Source organism: Electrophorus electricus, chromosome 1 (genome assembly GCF_013358815.1).
Source record: "Electrophorus electricus isolate fEleEle1 chromosome 1, fEleEle1.pri, whole genome shotgun sequence".
Lineage (NCBI taxonomy): Eukaryota > Metazoa > Chordata > Actinopteri > Gymnotiformes > Gymnotidae > Electrophorus > Electrophorus electricus.
Genome location: NC_049535.1, coordinates 31,840,947 through 31,862,567, shown reverse-complemented (window position 1 = coordinate 31,862,567; position 21,621 = coordinate 31,840,947). Strand labels below are relative to the sequence as shown.

Here is a 21,621-nt window from a genome sequence, read left to right as displayed (position 1 = left end):
TGGTCTGGCAGGTTGTGAGCTTACCTGTGGCCAGGTGTGGTCTGGCAGGTTGTGAGCTTACGTGTGGCCAGGTGTGGTCTGGCAGGTTGTGAGCTTACCTGTGGCCAGGTGTGGTCTGGCAGGTTGTGAGCTTACCTGTGGCCAGGTGTGGTCTGGCAGGCATATTCAGGCAGCCTGTAGTCTTTCCTCTGGCCTCAGGTGTGGTTTGGCCTCTCTTAAGAGTTCATCAAACGCAGTGGAGTCAAGGGCGCCGCACCCAAGGGGTGACCAGGGCCCCCTCCCAACTGAAAGTGTTTCCCACAGGTTGAGAATTTACTTGGAGTGGTAAATGTAGCTAGATAATGTTAGTCACCTCTAGCAGATACAACTATATACAGCTGTGGATGGACCTATGTGGCCCTTCTGGTGATATTTTGAAGGGTTCTGTAATGTAAGCCCATTAACAAAATGACAGGAAATCCAATGGAATTTATGATTTTCACTGGGGGGGCAGGCCTACAGCAGCCTGGACTTTCTCAGCATTCTGGAGAAGGCGCTACGTCATTGTCTATGTGCACATTACCTTAGCCAGCTAACTTCCAATGAAAAGCCTTTTCATGGCTACCTTTCAATGAAAATCTCACAATAAGTGCAACTCCATCTATAAATCTTAGCCAGAATGGAAAAAAAGTTATGTTTGTAGTTTCCATGAGATGAACTATGAGAAGTATGCTTGACTAACAAGCGGCCTGCAGCAAACATTTTACGTGAGTGTTATTAACAATATTTGGATATATACTGTATTTTGAGAACTTTTTGAATTTTGAATTTTGGAATCCAAATAATAATAATTGATTTTTTATTTTTGGTTGCACATTATTGGCAGGGGTACCTGCTTTATGTACTACATTCCCCTAAACAAACAGCCCAGTGACAACTAAAGACCCCCAAAACATGATAACTCCAGTTTTATTTCCACTTAAAGCACAAGACAGCAAATGCAGAAAGGTTTGGCATCCACAGTGTAACAGAGGATTATCAGCATTTCAGTCTTCTGAATAAATGAATACATCGCAATAACCCATAGACATGTAGCACATATGTTAAAAACCCTAGAAGCAGGATTCTGGGGAGGGTTTGTTCTCCTCACCTGTGGCTTGCGTCGCTGGGCTGCAGACGCCCCGCACAACAGATACTCCATGTAATCACTGCCAGCACGGCCGCTATTCAGAGACAGATGTGCAGGGGTTTCAAGTAAATGGAAGGTGTGAGCTGAGGTGCAGATGCTCCACTCACTAATCCATCATCACTGCCAGCACGGCCGCTATTCAGAGACAGATGTGCAGGGGTTGTCATGGAAGTATTTTCCACCTGATTCAGATGTCGTCCCTAGTTATTTTTCCTCAGCTGTCATACTGTGGTGGAAGGTGGTTTGTACTTTGGGTTGGTAAGTCTGTGTCAGGGGGCAGGTATTGCTCTGCTCTGTCAGCTGTGGCCAAACAGATCATTACAGTTTAAACGGTCACTTTCTGAGATTAACAAGCCTTCTGTCCCATAGAATGCTCTGTCTGAAGAACTCGCAAACATGAAGAAGATCCAAGATGATCTGCTGGCAAACAAGGTACATTTTTAGTAAATATGGCTGCATGGTTAATGGGTACAAACCACTTTTTTGTGATTCTGTTTGTTGGTAGTACAGGACTGAGATCATCTGTCTCCCTGTTTTCCTCCCCTCCCCTCTCCTGTCGACTCCTCCCCTCCCCTCTCCTGTCGACTCCTCTCATATCCTCTGCTCTCCTCTCCTCTGGGATCCTCCCCTCCCCTCTCCTGTCGACTCCTCCCCTCCCCTCTCCTGTCGACTCCTCTCATATCCTCTGCTCTCCTCTCCTGTCGACTCCTCCCCTCCCCTCTCCTGTCGACTCCTCTCATATCCTCTGCTCTCCTCTCCTCTGGGATCCTCTTGTCCTCTCTCCTCTCCTGACATCTCCACACCTCTTCTCTGCTCCCCTCCCTTCCCTCAGGATCAGCTCATCGCAGAACTAGAGCGACTACAGCTAGAACTGGACCAGCTGAGAGGCAGACCTGGCTCCTCCTACTCTCGGTAAGCTCCTCCTGCTTACTTTTGCCCTGGATGCTTCTATGAAGAATCTGGACTGAGTTAATGACCATATGTGGTGAATTATAGAGACAGGAAGGAAGTGGAAAAATCAATGACTATTTGTATTCCAGTTTATGTGAGCCCTGTCTTAAATCACAAATTGATTTATTGTGAAACTTACTGCAAACATAAGCTAAATGCTTAACATGAGGTGAAACTCCAGTAACTTTGCCTGTGTATGTTAATTCTTTGGGAGGACAAAATGGGAGCATTTATGAACCCAGTTATATTGAATATTCAAATAATACAGTACTGTTCCTCCATCGTCTTCAAAGATACACTGAATGTTTCCCTGAAAATCAATAAGAAAGCAAACCTATTCAGACAAACCTGAAGGTATGTGCTTTTAGCTGAAAATGCGTTTCTCAAAGCGTTACTCAGCTTATCTCTGTATCTCAGAGTTTTACTCAGCGTATCTGTGTGTTACTCAGCAGTTACTCAGTATCTCAGAGTATTACTCAGCATATTTCAGTGTGTTACTCAGCGGTTACTCAGTATCTCAGAGTGTTGCTCAGCGTATCTCAGAGTGTTACTCAGCGGTTACTCAGAAAGTAGTTTAGAGTTACTGCCCCCAAAACAAGCGTCATACAGTTAAAGGTTCAATTCTGTACTGATGCTTCTCTATACTCCTGCAGTTCTTTACCTGGCAGTGCACTGGAGCTGAGGTATTCCCAGGGAGGAGGATCCTTACCTGCTGGGTCCACCACTCACCTGGACCATTATGGAAGCACAGGCTCAGGGGGCGTGGTCAGACGGGCCCACCGCGGGCGCTGGGGTGGGCCCAGGGAGGACACTAGCAAGGTGAGGAGTTGCAGTGTAGGAAGCATTACTGGACAATGAGTCTCAAAAGTCTGATTTTCTCCATCTTATCAAACTCCATGTTTTGCCAATTACAAGTTTAATAAAGTCTTTATACAGGTCAAAAACAAACCTTTAAAACAAACCTGTGAAACACCTTTTTTTTTTTTTTTAGACTGTTTCATACTTTCATACTGTAGCTGGAGATAAAATTGTTACCAAGGCTTGAGCTAAGATCAAATTGGTCAGCTCTGTTAGCTTGCTAAATAGGATATGGTTTTAATTTTGTGTGTTGTAGTGTCATATCCTGTCCACCATATGTCTTCCTTTTACGGGAGTGATGTCCTTTTAGGGGTTATTAACCCCTGCTCTGTAACTAAGGCTAGGCTAATGTTTTGTGTTCCGGACCTAAGACAAGGCTAATATGTTTTAATCTGGGGGTAATGTTAGGCTAAAGTGCTGTTCTCTGGAGATAGGCTAGGATAATGCACTCTGGTTTGGAGCTATGGCTAGGCTAATGCATTGTGCTCTGGACATAAGGCTAGTCTATCACGCTGTGCTCTGGACATAAGCCTAAGATAACACACTGCGCTTTGGACTTAAAGCTAAGACAATGCACTGTATTCTGGACATAAGGCTAAGATAACACGCTATGCTCTGGAGCTAAGGCTAGGTTGTCACTGTGCTCTGGTTCTGCTCCTCTCTGCTACAGTATGGCGAGTGGGATAGTGGCACCCTCTTGGGTCCGGGTTTTGAGGGCGGAGTGGAGGGCGGCTGCTCAGATGAGGAGGAAGACCGTGAGACGCTCTTCGGCTCAGAGCTCCTCTCACCGAGTGGGCAGACAGACGTCCAGACGTTGGCAATCATGCTACAGGAACAGCTGGAGGCCATCAACAAGGAAATCAAGTAAGTATCCATTGTAGAGAACATTTAGGGGTTCAGGACAAGCGACCATACAGCACAAGCAGACTGTACAGCACAATCAGGGGTTCAGGACAATCCGGTGTTCAGGACAAGCAGACTGTACAGGACAATCAGGAGTTCAGGAGAAGCAGGGGTTCAGACTGGCTGTACGTTATCCCATTCTCCCATTTCTGATGCATTTACTTACTGAAGGCATCTGTGATTTGACACTAAATAATGGTTCAGAGTTTATTTGTACTTCTTACAAGCTTCTTCTAAGAGAAACAGTATACCAGATCTATACAGATAACCATGGTTGCCAAAGCAGTTTGTTTCACAGCTATTATTTAGAAATAATATGCCTCCAAAATCCTCCATGGACCATTCAGGATCAAGTGTTCCACAGAGCTATGTAAAAAAGGGGTTTTAGATTATAAAGGCGTTATAAAATACTTAAGCACTTACTCATCTGTTCACTCGCTATAGAATATGTGTTAAGTTGTTCCGCTTACGCTTGCATATGCTCCAGACAGAACATGACTCTTGTCCTGTAGGTTATAAATCTTTCCAGTTCTTTTGTCTCTCTTTTCTTTCTCCATTTAAGGTTCTCTTCAGCTCCGTAAACAATAATCCGGTTAACCTTAAATCCATGATTCTATGAAAACATAACGAAATGACTCTCTGCCACTCCGTCCCACAGGTTAATCCAGGAGGAGAAGGAGAACACAGAGTTGCGGGCCGAGGAGATCGAGAGCCGTGTCAGCAGTGTGGCTCTGGACGGGCCCCTGGTGCCTCCCTCCTCTCTGGGAAGGGACGCCAGTGGCCGGAGTTTCATCCCTCCTTCCCTAACCTCCTCCACCCTCGCCTCTCCTTCTCCACCCAGCTCGGGACACTCCACCCCTCGCTTGCCCCACTCACCTGCCCGTGAGACTGACAGACAGGTAACGTATGCTGAGTGGTGGTTCAGTGGTAGCGGATAGGCCCCCTTTTACCTTTTACAATGTTAGGAATGTATCCTTACAGCCTTCACCATCAAAATCTGTCGCATTAAAAATTAAAAGGCTACTGGAAATATAGCAGAACTGTGCAGAGAACAAGACAAAGTGCCATCAGTGAACTACACTCTGAGTACATATAATACATTATATATACATTAGATTCAGAAAATATTTACGTCCCTTTATTTGTTGCACATTTTATTGTGTTGTAGAACTGATTTTGAATGGATATAATTGCCATTTTTATCCATCAGTCAACACTTAATCACCAATGACAAAACATGTAGAGAATTTCGATTAATTAAAAAAAAAATTAAAAATCAAAAATGTAAACTTCTTATTCACAGAGATATTCAGACCCAGATTGTGGTCAGGTGCCTCCTGTTTGCTTTAATTATCCTTGAGATGTTTCTTATCTGCTGCTGTCTGGGGAGTTTGGGAAGGCACACAATTGGATCTGTAATGGCCAATGATTCATACTGCAATGTCAGGACAAATGTTGAGTAAACACAGCCCCATCAGAGTTTGCTAAAGAGCACGTAAAATCAACATGACAATTCCATGACGCATGCAGCCAGAACACATCTTTGGCCTTAAGCGGCACCGCCAGAGCCCAGACGGAAACCTGTGGCGAGACCTGAAGATGGTAGTTCAGATATTCGCCATCCAATCTGACAGAGCTTGAGAGAGTCTACTGTGAAGAATGGGATACAATGTCCAAGGTGTAAGATCCTTGTAGAGATGTATCCAAGAAGATGAGCTGTAATTTCTGCCAAAGGGACCTCTACAAACTATTACATATAATTTTCAATTAAGTTTTGAAACTCTCTAAAAACATGTTTTCACTTTGTGGTTATATGTGATTAAGTGTGGCATGATGGATGTGCGGTTATGTGTGGTTAAGTGCGGCATAATGGATAAACATAAAAAACCAAATCCACAACAAAGTGTGCAACACGTAATGGGGTTTGAATACTTTCAGCCACTGTGTATGCGCATGTTACATGTGTGGTTATTCACACATCTGGCTTAAATTCTTCAGAATAACAAGGAGGATGATAGGTCCCTGGCACTGCTGGACTCCACCCCTCCGCCCACGCCGCGTGCGCTGCGATTGGACAGGATGAGCCACACCCACCCTGGTGCTATGCTGGACGACAGTCGTGAGTTCCGCAGGTCAGTGGGCCGGGGAGCTTCAGAGCCATTTTATGCTGAAGATGCTGCCTTGCCTGATGGTTTAAAATGGACTCTCACCCAGAGGCGTCCCAGGAGCTTTGCGTTCAGGCCTCGAGCCCTGACTGATTTAAGCTCAGCTCACTGATCTATATTAAAGAACTGGATATCTGATGCAGTACTAAACCTTCGGTGAAAGGTGAAGCCAGCAGAAGTAGCCAGTCTGTCGTATTGGAATGGCCAATGCCTGTATAATGTTACACTGCTGCTTTATATTATTTTAGTGTACCAAACACCCATATTTGCTTCCATTCTTATACCTTGCTGGTGTGGACAACACCCATATATTGATATATTGCTGTATTGTTTCTTCTACCATATTGGTATGGCCAACACTCAATATATCGTTACATTGTTTATCAAGAGGGCAAAACAACGCCTGGCCTTTCGGTGCAGTTCGACTTTTTTCAAGACATGTGGCATCCAGATCTTTATTATATATCAGTGGCTTAGACAGAAGTTTTTATTTAGGTTCTTTCTTTTTTTTGTGAATGGCCCAAGAGTTCAATGGAACATTCGTGGGATATTACGTTTTTATTGACAGGAATTAAGTGCAACATTGTTGTTGTTTTTTTTTTAAAAGGCAGCGATCAGAGAGTAGAGGGCGGTGACAAAATGGTTGGCCAACAAAGACGTCTGCTTAATTTCAAACAGGAGATTAGAAGATTGTTACCCCGTGTGACCTGTGTGAAGCCAGCACGCCAAGTGTCTCAGATGTGAACCGGTCTCCTTGGGGCCAGCTTGTGCTGTTGAATCTTTCACTCATGCTGCTTTAGTTTTTGAGATGTAAAACTTTGTTTGCATTGGTATGTAATCGCTGTGAAGTCAGCACAATTTTAACCGAGTTGCCTGATTGTAACCAGAGCAGCCCGATCAGTTGTGCCAGTTTGTGTGAGATTCAACCCTACAAAGAAGATTTCTGTTTTTCTTTACATTCTAGATAAACTTGCTAGAATGATCTAAATCACTAGAATTCTGGTTGTCATGATTTGTTTGCTTTCAGGTCGTTGAGTATTTGAAGCATGATTAAACTATCCCACTGGTGGAATGTCCCTCTACAACATTGTATTAACGTTCCCGTCTTTTTATATGCTGTGCTGTTCTGTGGTGACAGTAAATTGCAAATTTGTGAAGTTCAAAGTTATGAAATCATACAATAGATTAATTAAAGGAATTAATTTTTCTCAGTATAAGAGAAGCAATACCAAAAATGTGTGTGTGTGTGTGTGTGTGTGTGTGTGTGTGTGTGTGTGTGTGTGTGTGTGAGATTGTGTGTGTATGTATGTATTTGTGTATAAATGTGTGTGAATGTGTGAGGAAATGGAGTGTTATTTTATTATGATTAGCATTTATATCACTTTATAACTATTTTTATTGCCTAAATACTGACTGTGTCATCCTGTATCTAGATATGGGTGTAAAATAACCCATACGTTTTATTCAGTTTAAATCTGGAGTCATTGTGCAGTTAGATAGATTTGCCTATCTGGTATGAGGTAACGTCATTTTCTAATTAACCAAAACTACATCTGGCTTGATGAAGGTGGTAGAAGTCTTGGAATGTCATCTTAAATTGCATGAAAATGTTGCTTATAAATATGAATGAAAACATTCCAACCTCTCCTTTGGGCCTGCTTTCTAACCTCACAGGCTTTCTAACCTCACAGGCTTTCTAACCTCACAGGCTTTTAAACCTCACAAGCTTTCCAACATCACATGCCTTCTAACTTCACAGGCATGTGTGTTCCAGAAGTACCTTTTAGGCTTTCTGGGTTTTTCACTTGAGAAGTATTTTAAAGGGTTCCTTTCCTAATTTTACAAGTTTCTTTAAGCTTTGTGATGTGAAGGATAATTAGTATCACATGCTGCCAGAATTCTCTTACATTGCGTGCTTTCACAAGAGCATTCTGGTAATATCTTAGCTATTGTATACTGGCCAATCTAACCTTTAATGACTTTGTCGCTCTTTCTTGTGTCTCTATCACTCGTCTCTCTCTCTCTCTCTCTCTCTCTCTCTCTCTCTCTCTCTCTCTCTCTCTCTCTCTCTCTCTCTTCTCCCTGCAGTCTCTCAGCAGATGGCAGCAGCACCAACAGCAGTCAGGACTCCCTCCATAAGTCCAGCAAAAAGAAAAGTATCAAGTCTTCCATTGGTCGTCTCTTTGGCAAGAAGGAGAAAGGGAGGATTGGCCAGCCGGGCCGAGAGTCCGCCTCCCTGGGTGAGCCAAGACACAGGGAGAAGAAATTAGAAAACACTGAAACAGCCTCCATTTAACAGCTTTCTAATCTGCGGCCTTTTGTGGCAGTGGCATGTATTCGGCAAGAAAAAAAACATTGTGGAAATATAAAAAGTTGGATTCTTCACCATGTTTGTAGTTTACAGTGCCCTCTGACCTTTGAATGTTGTTTTTCTTTTAGCCTCCACGCCCTCAGATGACCTGGGCTCTGTTGACCCGCTTGGCCTCACCAAGATGGCCGGACCTGTGGACAAAGACCGCCGCAGCAAAAAAAAGTACACTAGTCTCTGAACACCCGCCTCTACATAAATTGGCCACGCCCTCCCTACTCCTACTCGTCTAAACCAGTACAACATGCTCATTTTGGCTTTTGATAAATTCTGTCTCTCTCTCTCTCTCTCTCTCTCTCTGTCTTTTTAATAATATTGTTATTTGGGTTAGCTATTTATATTTTCAATGTATCTATCTATCTATCTATCTATCTATCTATCTATCTATCTATCTATCTATCCATCCATCCATCCATCCATCCATCCATCCATCCATCCATCCATCCATCCATCCATCCATCCATCCATCCATCCATCCATCCATCCATCCATCCATCCATCCATCCATCTCCCCATGTCTCTGTTCCTCTGTCTCACTCTCTCTCTCTTTCACTCAGGCACGAGCTTTTGGAAGAGGCCTGTCGGCAGGGGCTTCCCTTTGCATCCTGGGACGGCCCTACTGTGGTCTCCTGGCTGGAGGTGTGATTCCACTTCACAACTCATGGCTGCTTTATCACATTACACTCAGTGGTTTCTTCAGGTGTTTCTGTTCATTTGATTTCTTTAGTGGTACTTTTGCCTCTATCATGGCACATGTTGGAATTAAGTGCATCATTGGTTCTGATTCAAAAGAAAAATTAAATAGGTTTCTGCTGTTTTATTTATCGCTCTCTCTCTCTCTCTCTCTCAGCTGTGGGTGGGCATGCCTGCCTGGTATGTGGCAGCGTGCCGTGCTAATGTGAAGAGTGGTGCAATCATGGCTAATCTCTCCGACACGGAGATCCAGAGAGAGATCGGCATCAGCAACCCACTGCACCGTCTGAAACTGCGGCTAGCCATCCAGGAGATGGTTTCCCTGACAAGCCCCTCGGCCCCAGCTAGCACGCGCTCTGTACGGCTTTCTCCAGCCCCACGCACCTCTGCTTCTTCACATATGCTTTTATCTACAAATCACTCTGAGCACTTTGGGCGACATCAGGGTTTTGTTTTTTTTTAACAACGACCAAAATACAAAACCAAAAAAAAAAAACAAAAAACAGTTGAGCTATTACTTACAGCATTGTAGACATCCACAGCACATCTGTAAATGTGAAGTACATCACACTCTCACCATGTAAACATTCCTCAAATCTGCCCAGAGTGCCTCCCTCCCCAGCAAACACACACACCAGTCTGGCACATAAGCCTAAAGTCTGGATTCGATGGGCTTGCAAGTGTTGTGGAATCCAGGACTTTAGACACAGTATTGTGTGGTGATTGTGGACGACGGGCTAGCTAACAAAGGCACCACGCGCTCATGTTGTTCTGTCTTTGTCTTTTCTATCTACAGTCGACCAGTAATGTGTGGATGACCCACGCTGAAATGGAGTCCCTGACTGCAGCAACCAAACCAGTCAGTAGTTTTCATTTTTTTCCAGTCACTTCTTTGCTGATTCATATTTGCATCCTGACCACACGCTCTTGCATCCAGACAAGAGCCAGAGTGGGATACAGTTCATCTGGTGTCAGAGTTATGTAACCTAATAGTGCTCATTTCTATGGACATATTAATATGTTACGTAATTACTAGTGATGCACCGATAAGGACATTTCTAACCGATAGCAATAATCGAAAACGATACTGATTGTTTTTGTGCGGAGGTCTCAAGGACAAAAGACGTTTTTCTGTGTGCATAGCTAGCATGTGTGCACATGCTACGTACAATGTTCACTCAACGAGGGGTCTTACCTGTGGTAAATATTGGTTCATTTTTAACCATCCATACAGGTAATGCATCGCTAATATTGACTTTTGATGCTGTTTACTGGTGAAAATATTCTGCTCCTATTGGTCACCCTGACTAAAGGCACAAAGATGGCCTGGAATGGTTGGTTATGTGCTGACTGGTCTCTCTCTCTCTCTCTCTCTCTCTCTCTCTCTCTCTCTCTCTCTCTCTCTCTCTCTCACTCTCTCTCCCTCTGTGTGTGCTCACTAGGTGTAATGTTAAGCGTCTTCCGCTCTGTCTCCAGCCTGTTTTAGTGTTCCACTGCTGGCTAATGACCCGGTCACTAACAAGCTCCTCCCTTCTCCCTCCTCCTTCCCTCCTCCTTCCTCCCTCCTCCTCCCTCCTGTCGGGGTGTCTTTCCTGTTACTCCTCTGCTTTGCTCTTCCTCTCCTCTCCCCACGTTTCTCTTGTCTTCCACTGCTTGGCATCGCAGGAGCTGAAAGAGTTCAGCTGGGATCAGGTACGTGATGTTAGCATGTACACAAATGCCTACTGGGAACGGAGAGCTAAGATTTTAAGGTGGACAAATTGCACCAAAATGTGTGAAAAATGAACATGAACTCGCATTTTTATGAGCCACAACGTAAATATGTCGTGTGCCTTTAGTCAATTATCGTGGTAACTATCATGGGACTTTAGTGAGTCATCATGTGTGACAGAGAATAGTGATAGAAATGTGAACACTCCTATTAATGTAGATGCCTGAAATCAAATTAATGTTATTTAATTAATACACTTTTTATGCAAAGTTTACTTTATTTAATAAGGTACAGCATTTTTAACTCAAAATGAAAAAGATAATGGTGTTGCTTTTATTATTATTGTTGTTGTCGTTATATGATCCGTCTTCTCCGACTCCTGTGTGTGTCAGATCCTGGCATACGGGGATATGAACCATGAGTGGGTGGGTAACGACTGGCTGCCCAGTCTCGGGCTGCCTCAGTACCGAAGCTACTTCATGGAGTCTCTGGTGGATGCCCGCATGCTGGACCACCTAACCAAGAAGGAGTTGCGTGGACAGCTCAAAATGGTGGACAGCTTCCACAGGTAAAACTGTCTTACTCCACATGCCATCGTTGTGTGGTGTTGGCAGTCCATCGCAGCCTCTTACACATTCTCTTTCCACCTCCTAGGACTGTTTTGTGTGTACGTGGTATAGGAGTGATGATTCTTAAAGACACCTCGGAGTTACTTGTGCCGTTGTAGTGATGTCAAAGGGCTTTCATTAACACCTGTAGTGCTCGGGGTCAGAGAGCCTTAATGGCTTCACTCAGCTGTTCATCCACCCACAATTGACCTTTGTAACCTTTTGACTTTCAGGGTGAGCCTGCATTATGGCATTATGTGTCTGAAGCGATTGAATTATGACCGGAAGGAGCTGGAGAGGCGGAGAGACGAGAGCCAGCACCAAAATAAAGGTCCCGTACCCTCTGTTTCTTTGTCTGTCAACCTCCACCCATTTCCTCTCCACCTACAAGTCCTCCACCCTTATGTCTTCCCCACGAGTAATGGCTGTTAAAATCTTGGTTAAGTCGCAGACATTTTTAATATGCCCAGGTCCAGTTTCAAGATGACACAACATGACTGTCATGCTCAATTTAACCTGCATGTTTTAACATGCATGATTTAACCTGCATGATTTAACATGCATGATTGAATATGCATGATTTAGTGCGCATGATTTAAAATGCATGATTTAGTATGTGCGATCCAGTATGCATGAGTCTGCTATTTTGGCCCACTCAGATGATCCACGGGTGTTCGACCTGTAACTTATGCAACTTGATTCAGGAACTTTGCTGTCTGCCTGAAATGGCAATTGATTCAGGAAATGTGTGCTGACTCCAATCATGCCCAGACTTTAAAGATTTTTCATGTTTACTATTGTCTGAGAGGACCGATATGAAGGCATGGGCTGCTGAGCCAGTGCACTGCTCAGGAAACTCACAAGAGGAAGCACTTGAGAAGCACAACTTAAACCCTGTGAAAAGTGAGCCGGATGCAGGAGTGGGCGAGACCGGAAGGCAGGAAGGCAGAAGGCCCGTGTTCCGAGTATGCACTTCTGGGGCGGCTGTCTGGCAGCTGCAGGGCCCCGGCCAGCAGGGAATAAAATAACACATACGACACGAAAGATCCTTTCAAATGACACAAGGTCTGTTGCTTTTTCCTTTCACCCGTGAAGAACGCCTGCATATGGACTGTTCTGAGAACGAATCAATATCTTCAAAGGGCTAATAACAAGTCCTACTGTAGCCATCTAGTCTTCTACTGCAGTAGAGGAAACTCTAGTTTTGCTGGACCGCCATTCACAGTTTTCACACATTCACACTACAACATCTGAAATACTTGGAAATCTCTGAAAGAAACACAGAACTTGATTGGTTTTCTGTGTCTTACTGCTGAGAAAAACTCCTAAGGCTTGCTATCCTGCTAAACTTATGTGTAGAGTGCCAAAATATTAAGCAGCTTTGTGTATTACCATTGTTAGATTTGTCACAGCTATCACTAAACTGTAAACATGAAATCCCTTCCAGCTCTTGATTATGCACACTTCAGAAATAGGAAGATATCAACAGGGGCATCAGCCAGACACCCAGCCACCCAGCCAGCCAGCCAGCCAGACACCCAGCCATCCAGCCAGCCAGCTCGCAAACCACTCAGCCAGCCAGCCAGCCAGACACCCAGCCATCCAGCCAGCCAGCCAGACACCCAACCGAGCAGCCATCCATCCAGCCACCCAGCCAGCCAGCCAGCCAGACACCCAGCCAGCCAGCCAGACACCCAACCGAGCAGCCATCCATCCAGCCACCCAGCCAGCCAGCCAGCCAGACACCCAGCCATCTAGCCAGCCAGCCAGACACCCAACCGAGCAGCCATCCATCCAGCCATCCATCCAGCCAGCTTGCCAACCACCCAGCCAGCCATCCAACTAGCCATCCAGCAAGTCACCAGCTAGCCAGCCAGTCAAACAGCCATTAATGCTACAGACACGTTACATGACTTTCAGAGTCGTCAGATCTCTGTAGTGTTTCACAATACACAACTTGCTGTCTTGTAAATAGGAATATTGAAATTGTTGTGGTTTGGAGACTACACGAGTGATCAGCAACAGTGGGTTACATATTACAAGATCTTACACAATCCAGCAAGTCTGTCTTGTCTATTCAATACATTGTCTACATTTTGTCATGAAGACACACACAAGAAGTGACACAGGGAAGTAACGTGATACTGTAACGGCCCGAGTGCCACAGGGCAAGGAGCAGCACGTACAGAACCGCTCGACAGAGACAGATGTTGAACACCGAAGACATCGGCACTCACATCTAATACAAGCGGTGACCACACACACAGACATGGAGATGGTGAACAGAGGCACTAACATGAACATGAACCACGACTGTGAACAATGACTGACAATAACGCACACTCTGACAAGGGTTTAAATAACTACAGACACAACAAGACTAAACCGATGCAGGTGTACGTTTAATAACGTAGGTGGGGTTACAAATGCACAGTTAATGCAGAACTCCCACTGCATGTGGCGGGCCATACCACGTGACCAGTGGAAGGGGATTGTTCCGTGACAGATTCCATGTGCGCCCATTTGTTAATTCCGAGCTTTTAGCCATGCTTGTTGTACAACTGATGTGAAATTCCTCCCCCTGGGTTTCCCCTCACTTACTGTGGCATGCAGTCTCGTCGGCTGTAGCTCATCACCGCACTCACTGCCAGTCATAACTGGGTCCCAGCACTACAGGGTTTGAACTCACCGTCAGGTCCAGATATTTAGCCTGCTTGATATTTTTTAGGTGATCCTGAAACACTCCCGAGCCTCTCGGATGGTGTGTTTGAGCAGTTCGATCAAGAGCCACTTTTTGATCCGTGAGTAAACGCGGCTTTGGCTCTGATCCGGGGTAAATCCGCGTTCTGTTCGGGCTTGAAAAGCACTACTTGGTCGCTGTGCGACATGTTAAAAGAGGCTCAATGATCACGCATGCTAAATATCCGGACCTGCCAGCGAGTCTAAATCCTGTAGCGTGAAAAGTTTTGCGTCTGGGTTAGAACTGGCAGTGAGTACAGTGTCAAGCTACAACCAATGAGAGCGCAAGATATGGAGTGAAACGGGAAACCCGGGAGAGGGCTTGTACAACATCAGCATGCATGGTCACATACAGTGACATGCCAAAGGTCATGGGATAGCAGTATGTAAATTGATTATGAAACGGTGTTACCATACTGGTGTAGAGTGTGTTCTCATGGCATGGGTTGGGTCCACCGGTCAACCCAAACACGTCATTGACCAGTGGCCACTTCTTGGTGACCATTTGCAGTCCTTCATGGACCTTCTGTACCCCCACAATGATACGCCAGCAGGATAATGCACCATGCCATCATGCCCAAATTGTCCAGAATTGGTTCGACCTGACTTGAGCCCAATCGAGCTCCTGCACCTACAAGTACCACAGAGCTGCGGGATGCTGTCCAGACAGCACGGCTCAACATCCCACCAGACGTCTTCGTCTACTTGTGGAATCAATGCCATGTTGAGTTGCTACACTTTGCCGGAATAGAGAGGGTCTTACACAATACTAGTTCCTATCCCATGACTTTTGGCACGTCAGTGTATATATAGAGAGAGAGATTTGTGATATCAGTATATTGATATTGATATTTTATTGGTCTTTAAATATATTTATCTTTAAATAATGTAAAGATATTTAAAGGGAAAACACCAACAGTCCATCTCGCGCATAGTATTACGTCATTCTCCACCTCATTTCTTGCATGTTTTCATGATAAAACGTAGTTTGTAGCCCACACAGAGTTGTCAAATTGGTGAAAGATCTTGTACTGTGTGATCCTCTGTCATTGATAAGTCAAACCACAACTTCACGATTCCTGATTACAAGACCAGTTGTGTAGTGTGAACAGTACAGTGAGCTCATGTAGTGTGTCTGTGGCATTAGTCAATCAGTCAGCCAGTCACTCAGACACAGTCAGTCACGTTGTACAAATGTTTGATTGGCATTTACATAAATACAGTATTTTTTTCCCATAACCATGAAATGCATTCAGAGATCCAAGACCTACCTGTTAATAAAGACGAAATAAAGAGTTTAGTAGGAATGGTATGAGGAAATAGAATATGACCAATATTGTGAAGTATTTGTTTGTCTACATCTAGGATTATGGTCTGCCTACAGAGGGTGTTTTGAGAACTGTGTACATATGTGAGGAATGTGTGGGTGTCCAGTGAGGCGACTCTTCGAAAGTGCGATGCTGTCATGTGATCATGTGGTTATATGGAACCGTTTTGTATCTGCCAAACATAATGCGATGTATGCAGTGTAAAAATATGCCACAGATGCATTTTTCTGGCATCTTTCCTGGAACTATTATTCCCTCCTAAAAAGCACAATAACAAATCAAAAAGGCAAAGCACTACAAATTTGAAAAGCGATTTGGCTGGAACCGGAGACGTGGTTTTGTCTCCTGTGCAGATGTGATGGTGTGGTCAAACGAGCGGGTGATGTGCTGGGTGCAGAGCATCGGCCTGAAGGAGTACGCCGACAACCTCGCCGAGAGCGGCGTGCACGGAGCCTTGCTGGCCCTGGACGACACCTTCGACTACACTGACCTGGCCCTCCTCCTGCAGATACCCAATCAGAACACACAGGTGCACAGCACTGGCATTCTCAAGCAGTTAATAGAACAGTATGCATATGAGCTTGTCCCACGGAACAACGCGTGAACGATGGGAGCAAATGAAGAGATGTTTAGGGAAATGTGTGCAGTAACCACAGAATGCTAATCCACCTGCCTCCAGCAAACATTCTAATGTTGGCATGTGTATTTTAAAAGAGGTAACAAGTCAAATAATGCAGCTTGAATAGGAGAACACTCTATAACATTCTAGAAATTAAAATATGAACTCATAGTAAGCAATGCGTACTCGCCCACTGTTTCGGTTTTTTGCTGTTGATTGAAGAATTTCCAGTTAGGGAACTCTGGAAGTGCTAACTAATGAAAGACCAGCAGAAGACACGCTGCTCCACACAAGTACCCTATACTTTAGAATAGTGTAGAATAACTTCTACTTTGATGATAATAGTATTTTCTCCTCCTTCCCAGGCACGACAGCTCCTGGAGAAAGAGTATAACTCACTGATTGCCATGGGAACCGAGCGGAGGCCAGACGAGGTGAGTGTTATGTAGGCAGCACCCAGCTGTGAAGTGTGCTAATGAAAGACTTGGCTTTGACGATTTAGGATTCTGCGGTAATAAAGGGCTTCTGTGCCCAGAGCTTTCAAAATATCTGACACTCACAGCAGAAGGCATGTGATGGCTGTCAGTAACATCAGTATCAAGCATAGCCTGAACTTCCTGTTGACAATAGCCTCAACGTCCTGTCGACACGTCATGTTGCCCGCAGACCATGACCATGGCAGTGGGATCAGCCCTCCCATTTGACGAAGGTGTGTTTCAGATGCAAACCTGTCATTTTTCTCCTAGCAAATCAGGTTTCCACAGAAACAGAAAGTGGCAGGATGCACTTCCTTTTTCCTGCATCAAACCTGTTGAAGTCAGTAGTAGCTCAGTGGCTTAGGGACTTGCCTTGTAACCAGAAGGTTGCTGGTTCAAGCCCCCACCACAGCCGGATTACCTTTGGGAAATAATAGAAATATGTGTACTCTAATGGTGTTTGGTTCCACTGTGAGATTGTATTGAATTCAGGCTCCTAACAGCCAGGATTTGTGGCGGCTATACTATATGTAAATGCAAGTTTCTTAGGGGTATATCACTATTACCTATGTGTTACACACAACACACACCTCTTCTCAATATCTGGAGTTCTGCGTCCTCTCCTAGGATGGCACTAAGACCTTTACCCGGTCCCCGTCCTGGAGGAAGATGTTCCGCGAGAAGGACCTGAGAGGAATGACATCTGACTCGTCAGAGACGTTGCCCGCTAACTTCCGGGCCTCTGCCATCTCCACGACCTCCGTGACCCTACGGAAGGTACAGAGTGAAGGTGGGCCGTAGCACCAGGAGCTCCTCCATCAAACTGTTACACCCGCCGCCTCACACACTTCTCCTATATGGAATAATTCAGTACAGACCTAATCAATGATACTGAAAAATATTCCTTATGATTGTCATGTCTCTCTATCAAAGGGAGCGTATTATACACCCTTGACACAAGTTAACACAGGTCTCATAAAGAAATGTTTATGACATACTTTGGTCAAAATATCAGAACGTTCAATAACCACAGAAACCTTCTTGCAGAAAGTTACGCAAGTAACTCCTATAACGTTCTAGAAAATCACATTACCTCAGCCATTAGCATTAGCTTGTGCAAAGAAACACACAGCCAGCATAATTATTTTTGAAGTGTTTACATTTTCCTTGTCTGCACTTTGCCTCGCACAGTTGGTATCGATCCCTCTTTTAGGAAAACCTTTGGCATTAAAAATAAACTTTATCCACTCAGCTCTTATGTTCTTTTTGGTGGGGCAGCTAATGCATTTCTGTACAGCCTACAGCAGAGAAGATCGCATGCTTAGTCCTTAGCTTCAACTTAATGATGACCGTAATGTCGTTACCGTGTGAGGGGAAAAAAAATTGCTCAGCTTTGAAAAGTAGTTCTCAGGCTGTGGGTGGACCAGACTGGGGGCAGTACAATGCTAACGACTCCTCTCTTCATGCAAAAAGGGGAATCAAATCTTGATTTGCCATGTTTTCTCATGTAGGCAGCCCATGAATGAAAAAAACCCTTATCCGCTCCAGAAGCTTTGTTTAATTTTTTTAATTTGAATTTTAAATGTTTTAATTTTTAATTTAATTTTTTAATTTTTATTTGCTCTTTGAGTTCAGTAAATGTGACTGATGTGATTTGGTTGTTCAATACTGTTTCTTTATTTCTTTGTACTCGTGTAATTTTTGTATTATTTTTGTGTTTGGTTGAGACCTTTGCATTCTTGGTATGTTATTCAAAATATGTATTCGGTATTCTCTCCGTCTCTGTAGTGTCTCCTCGGGGGGAGGCTGGATCAGTGAGAACATATTCTTGCTGAAGGGCTCAAAAGGTGAGTGGTTAGCATTCATGCTAACTGAATACCAACCGCACGCACACATCCACAAAGAATTTACTTCGACAATCCCGCTTTATATACGTAAATGACAGGTTAAACAATGACGTGTTAAAATGGCGAGTTACCATCTTTTAGAATCGCCTACAGCACAACCTTACGGATAGAGGTGGTATTGAATATTTACACATTTTGGCATTTTCTCACTGGGCTTAAACATTGCAGTGGGGTGATCAATAATTAAAGGGCCAATATCTTACTTTTTAAAAATTTTATATTTTTGCTTGATGCCCACAATGGCCACAATGTCATGGCCCCTTGGAAAAATTGGGTTGTTTCTGCGCTTTTAAGAGATCTAAGAAAAATGAGCCCTGTTTTGATTGGCTCCCCTTGTATTGTGCATCATTCAAAAATCACTCAGAGCTGAAACATGCTTAACAACTTGAAAAGTGCTGAATCAACAAAAACGTGCTGAATAGGCAGAGATATGTAAATGAGCTTGTTCTTGTGACATCAGAGAAAGCATGATGCCAAAATGGGCTGTTTTTGCAGCTTAGATTCCATATGAAGACTGTATGGACTGGGCGAGTGAATGATGCTTTTTGAAACTTTAACAATATTTTTTATATTACTTTAAAATTCCTTATTTCAACAAAGCAAGGAAATGCAGTTTACCATGAATAGGTGGCGAAAAAAACCAACAACAGTGTTGTGGTTCTGTGTCTCTCCACAGAGGGTGCCGATAGCCCAGGACTGGAGTGTTAAGAGGAGGCAGGGGAGTTGGATAAAAAGCAATGAATAAATCCAGTTCTAAAAAACAAATAAACAAACAAACAAACAAAAAAAACCCCCAACAACCAATGGTCTGACCACTCTGCAATAACTGAACGAGAGAGGAACGTATGGAGGAATGGTGATTGGAAGGAATAAAGAACTTAAGGACATGAGGCATGGAGAACGTATGAGATAGAGAGGAATAAAGTCGTGGACTGGTGCAGGAGGGAATGAGTGACTATTTTAACTTTCACTCCGTGGTTCTCTCATCTTATTTCTGTGCCACTGGGATCTGTGTGCCTGAACCACAGTGTCTCTCGGTCATTCGTTTATGCGGAGCTCTCTGTTCCTCCCCACGTCTTTCGTTTCCGGACCAAAACAAACCCACTCTGTGCACTGGCGGCCATTTTACCTGGATCATACCATTCCAGAAAAAGGGGTGGAAGGAAGTTGTGATTCAGAGCCTTGTCACCCTGGGTTTCTTTGTCCTTTCCTACTCATACAGGATGCGGGTGTTTACGTGTAGTCTAGCACGGCGTGAATGGCTTGGTCATGACAGCAGATTAGCGGCCACAGATCTTTCATGGCAGGACGTGGTTCTCCCCTCTTACACGCTTGCCTGACATGAGAGATGCCTCAGCGTGAAAAGCAATATGGCATTATCACTAAAGCCGAGGCGCAGTTCCTGCAATGCTGCTTTCAACTGTGGCCCTAAAGGCAGACCACGGTGGGCAGGATCGCACGGAGCCACGGGCACCGGACCCCCTCCAGTACTGCTCAGATCAGGAAAACCTTAGATTAGAAAACGTTCCGTCAGGGGCCGGTGTGGTCAGGGACACAACAGCCGGGTGTGGGAGAGCCGCGAACAACAGAGTAGAGAAATAAAGAGAGAGAGAAAGATGGAATGATAGAGATCGAGGAAGGGAGAGAGAAGAACGTGTTAGAGAGAGAGAGAGAGGGCAGGGGTAGAATTCTGCAGTGTCCTAACTGATTTATCCACGCAAGCCATAACAGGACAAAAACGGAAGCAAGAAGTAGAGGACAAACATGCTTGTGTGTTGCATGTCAAACATCCAGTGATGACAATGAACTAAACCTCTGGGGAAAAAGACAATGTGAACTAAAAATAAAACTATATGTGTACATTAACAGATGACAACGCGAGCTTGGGGAACAATTTGTACAACGTGTGTATTTTCATTTTTATGTTTTATTTTTATGATAATTCTATTTATTTTCTTTATGTATGTATTGAATAAATGTATGTACATGTTCATTTAATACTTAATTCTGACTGTAATTTGATTTTATCTAGTTTAAAGCATAAATATAAAAAATATTAAAAACATGGTCATTGAAATATGCTACTTGTATGTGTAAATTTCGAGAACAAAATTGTGTTATGAGCTAAGACAAACGTTACTGATGATGAGGACGATCGATTCAAATCGAAAATGCAAATCTGCAAAATAAATGATAATAAAACCTGACAATAATGGAGAAGATGACAATAAAATAAAGTGTCCCTGAAGGTGTGTGCCAGGTCATTGGTGTGTCTTTGTGCTGGACAGGGAGTGTCCCATGTTGTGTGCTGGGGTGAGCGCGCACGCTTCTGCTTCGGCGTGTAAATGACTGCTGCTGATTCAGTGCAACCTGAGATGTGAGGACGTGTGTACGTGTTGGCATAAAAAAGAAAGAAGCAAAAAGACGGCATTTTTCCGTGTGCAAATATATTCGTTAATAATTCATGGGCGCCTTCACATGCTTTGTGTTTGTGTGTGTGTGTGTGAATGAGAGAGAGAGAGAGAGAGAGAGTGTGAGCAAGCCCTAGTGTGTGTGCAGATTGTGTTCTTACACTACTTTTTGAAGTCCAGTGAAATGTTGAGTTTTTTTTTGTGAGAGTTCTCTTTACACAAGCTAGGAATATTACGGGGTGTTTTCTGCCGCTCTTGAGAGAAAACTAAACCGCAAGTAAATTCTACTACTTCATCTTTTATTAATGCTTTTCCCTCTGCTTGTTTCCCTACTAGTATCACAAACCATGGTCATAATAAGTATAAATATCTACTCAATAATAAATGTATTTTGATATTACATAGGCGTTCTTTTCTGTAGAAATTAAGTCTAGGTAAAATAGAACTCTTAAAATCTCTTACAACAATAAACGATGATTTAGAAAAGTCAAAGTTATTCATACTAGGCACTCTGGTCTTGCAGCATATAATTTCAAGCGAGTCCTTGCTCAGCACATGAGCAGCTTAGGCTTCCAAGCACACAGTGATGTAGGTGTCCCGCAAAGCACATGAGTTTGAAGCGCAGTTCTAATTCCAACCACTAGAGGGATCTCTGCGCCTCTCGGAGGCCAAGACCTGATGAGTAAGGTTTTTTTTTCTTAAATATATACATAGTT

General features: G+C 43.9%; 1 protein-coding gene across 1 annotated transcript in view; it reads left to right on the top strand.

Moving 5' to 3' along the window:
* Window positions 1–20,742, top strand: part of ppfia3 (PTPRF interacting protein alpha 3) — a 39,015-nt gene extending 18,273 nt beyond the window's left edge. Inside the window, exons 14-32 of the mRNA XM_027025678.2 lie at window positions 1,538–1,600; window positions 2,001–2,080; window positions 2,773–2,938; window positions 3,648–3,841; window positions 4,539–4,779; window positions 5,879–6,012; window positions 8,134–8,285; window positions 8,485–8,578; window positions 8,971–9,052; window positions 9,264–9,464; window positions 9,903–9,965; window positions 10,772–10,798; window positions 11,210–11,385; window positions 11,659–11,756; window positions 15,846–16,021; window positions 16,477–16,545; window positions 17,215–17,377; window positions 18,376–18,434; window positions 19,171–20,742. Of these exons, the coding sequence (XP_026881479.2) occupies window positions 1,538–1,600; window positions 2,001–2,080; window positions 2,773–2,938; window positions 3,648–3,841; window positions 4,539–4,779; window positions 5,879–6,012; window positions 8,134–8,285; window positions 8,485–8,578; window positions 8,971–9,052; window positions 9,264–9,464; window positions 9,903–9,965; window positions 10,772–10,798; window positions 11,210–11,385; window positions 11,659–11,756; window positions 15,846–16,021; window positions 16,477–16,545; window positions 17,215–17,377; window positions 18,376–18,422 (2,226 nt within the window). The 3' untranslated portion in view covers window positions 18,423–18,434; window positions 19,171–20,742. The remainder of the gene's footprint in view (window positions 1–1,537; window positions 1,601–2,000; window positions 2,081–2,772; window positions 2,939–3,647; window positions 3,842–4,538; window positions 4,780–5,878; window positions 6,013–8,133; window positions 8,286–8,484; window positions 8,579–8,970; window positions 9,053–9,263; window positions 9,465–9,902; window positions 9,966–10,771; window positions 10,799–11,209; window positions 11,386–11,658; window positions 11,757–15,845; window positions 16,022–16,476; window positions 16,546–17,214; window positions 17,378–18,375; window positions 18,435–19,170) is intronic.
* The last annotated feature ends 879 nt before the right edge of the window (window positions 20,743–21,621 follow it).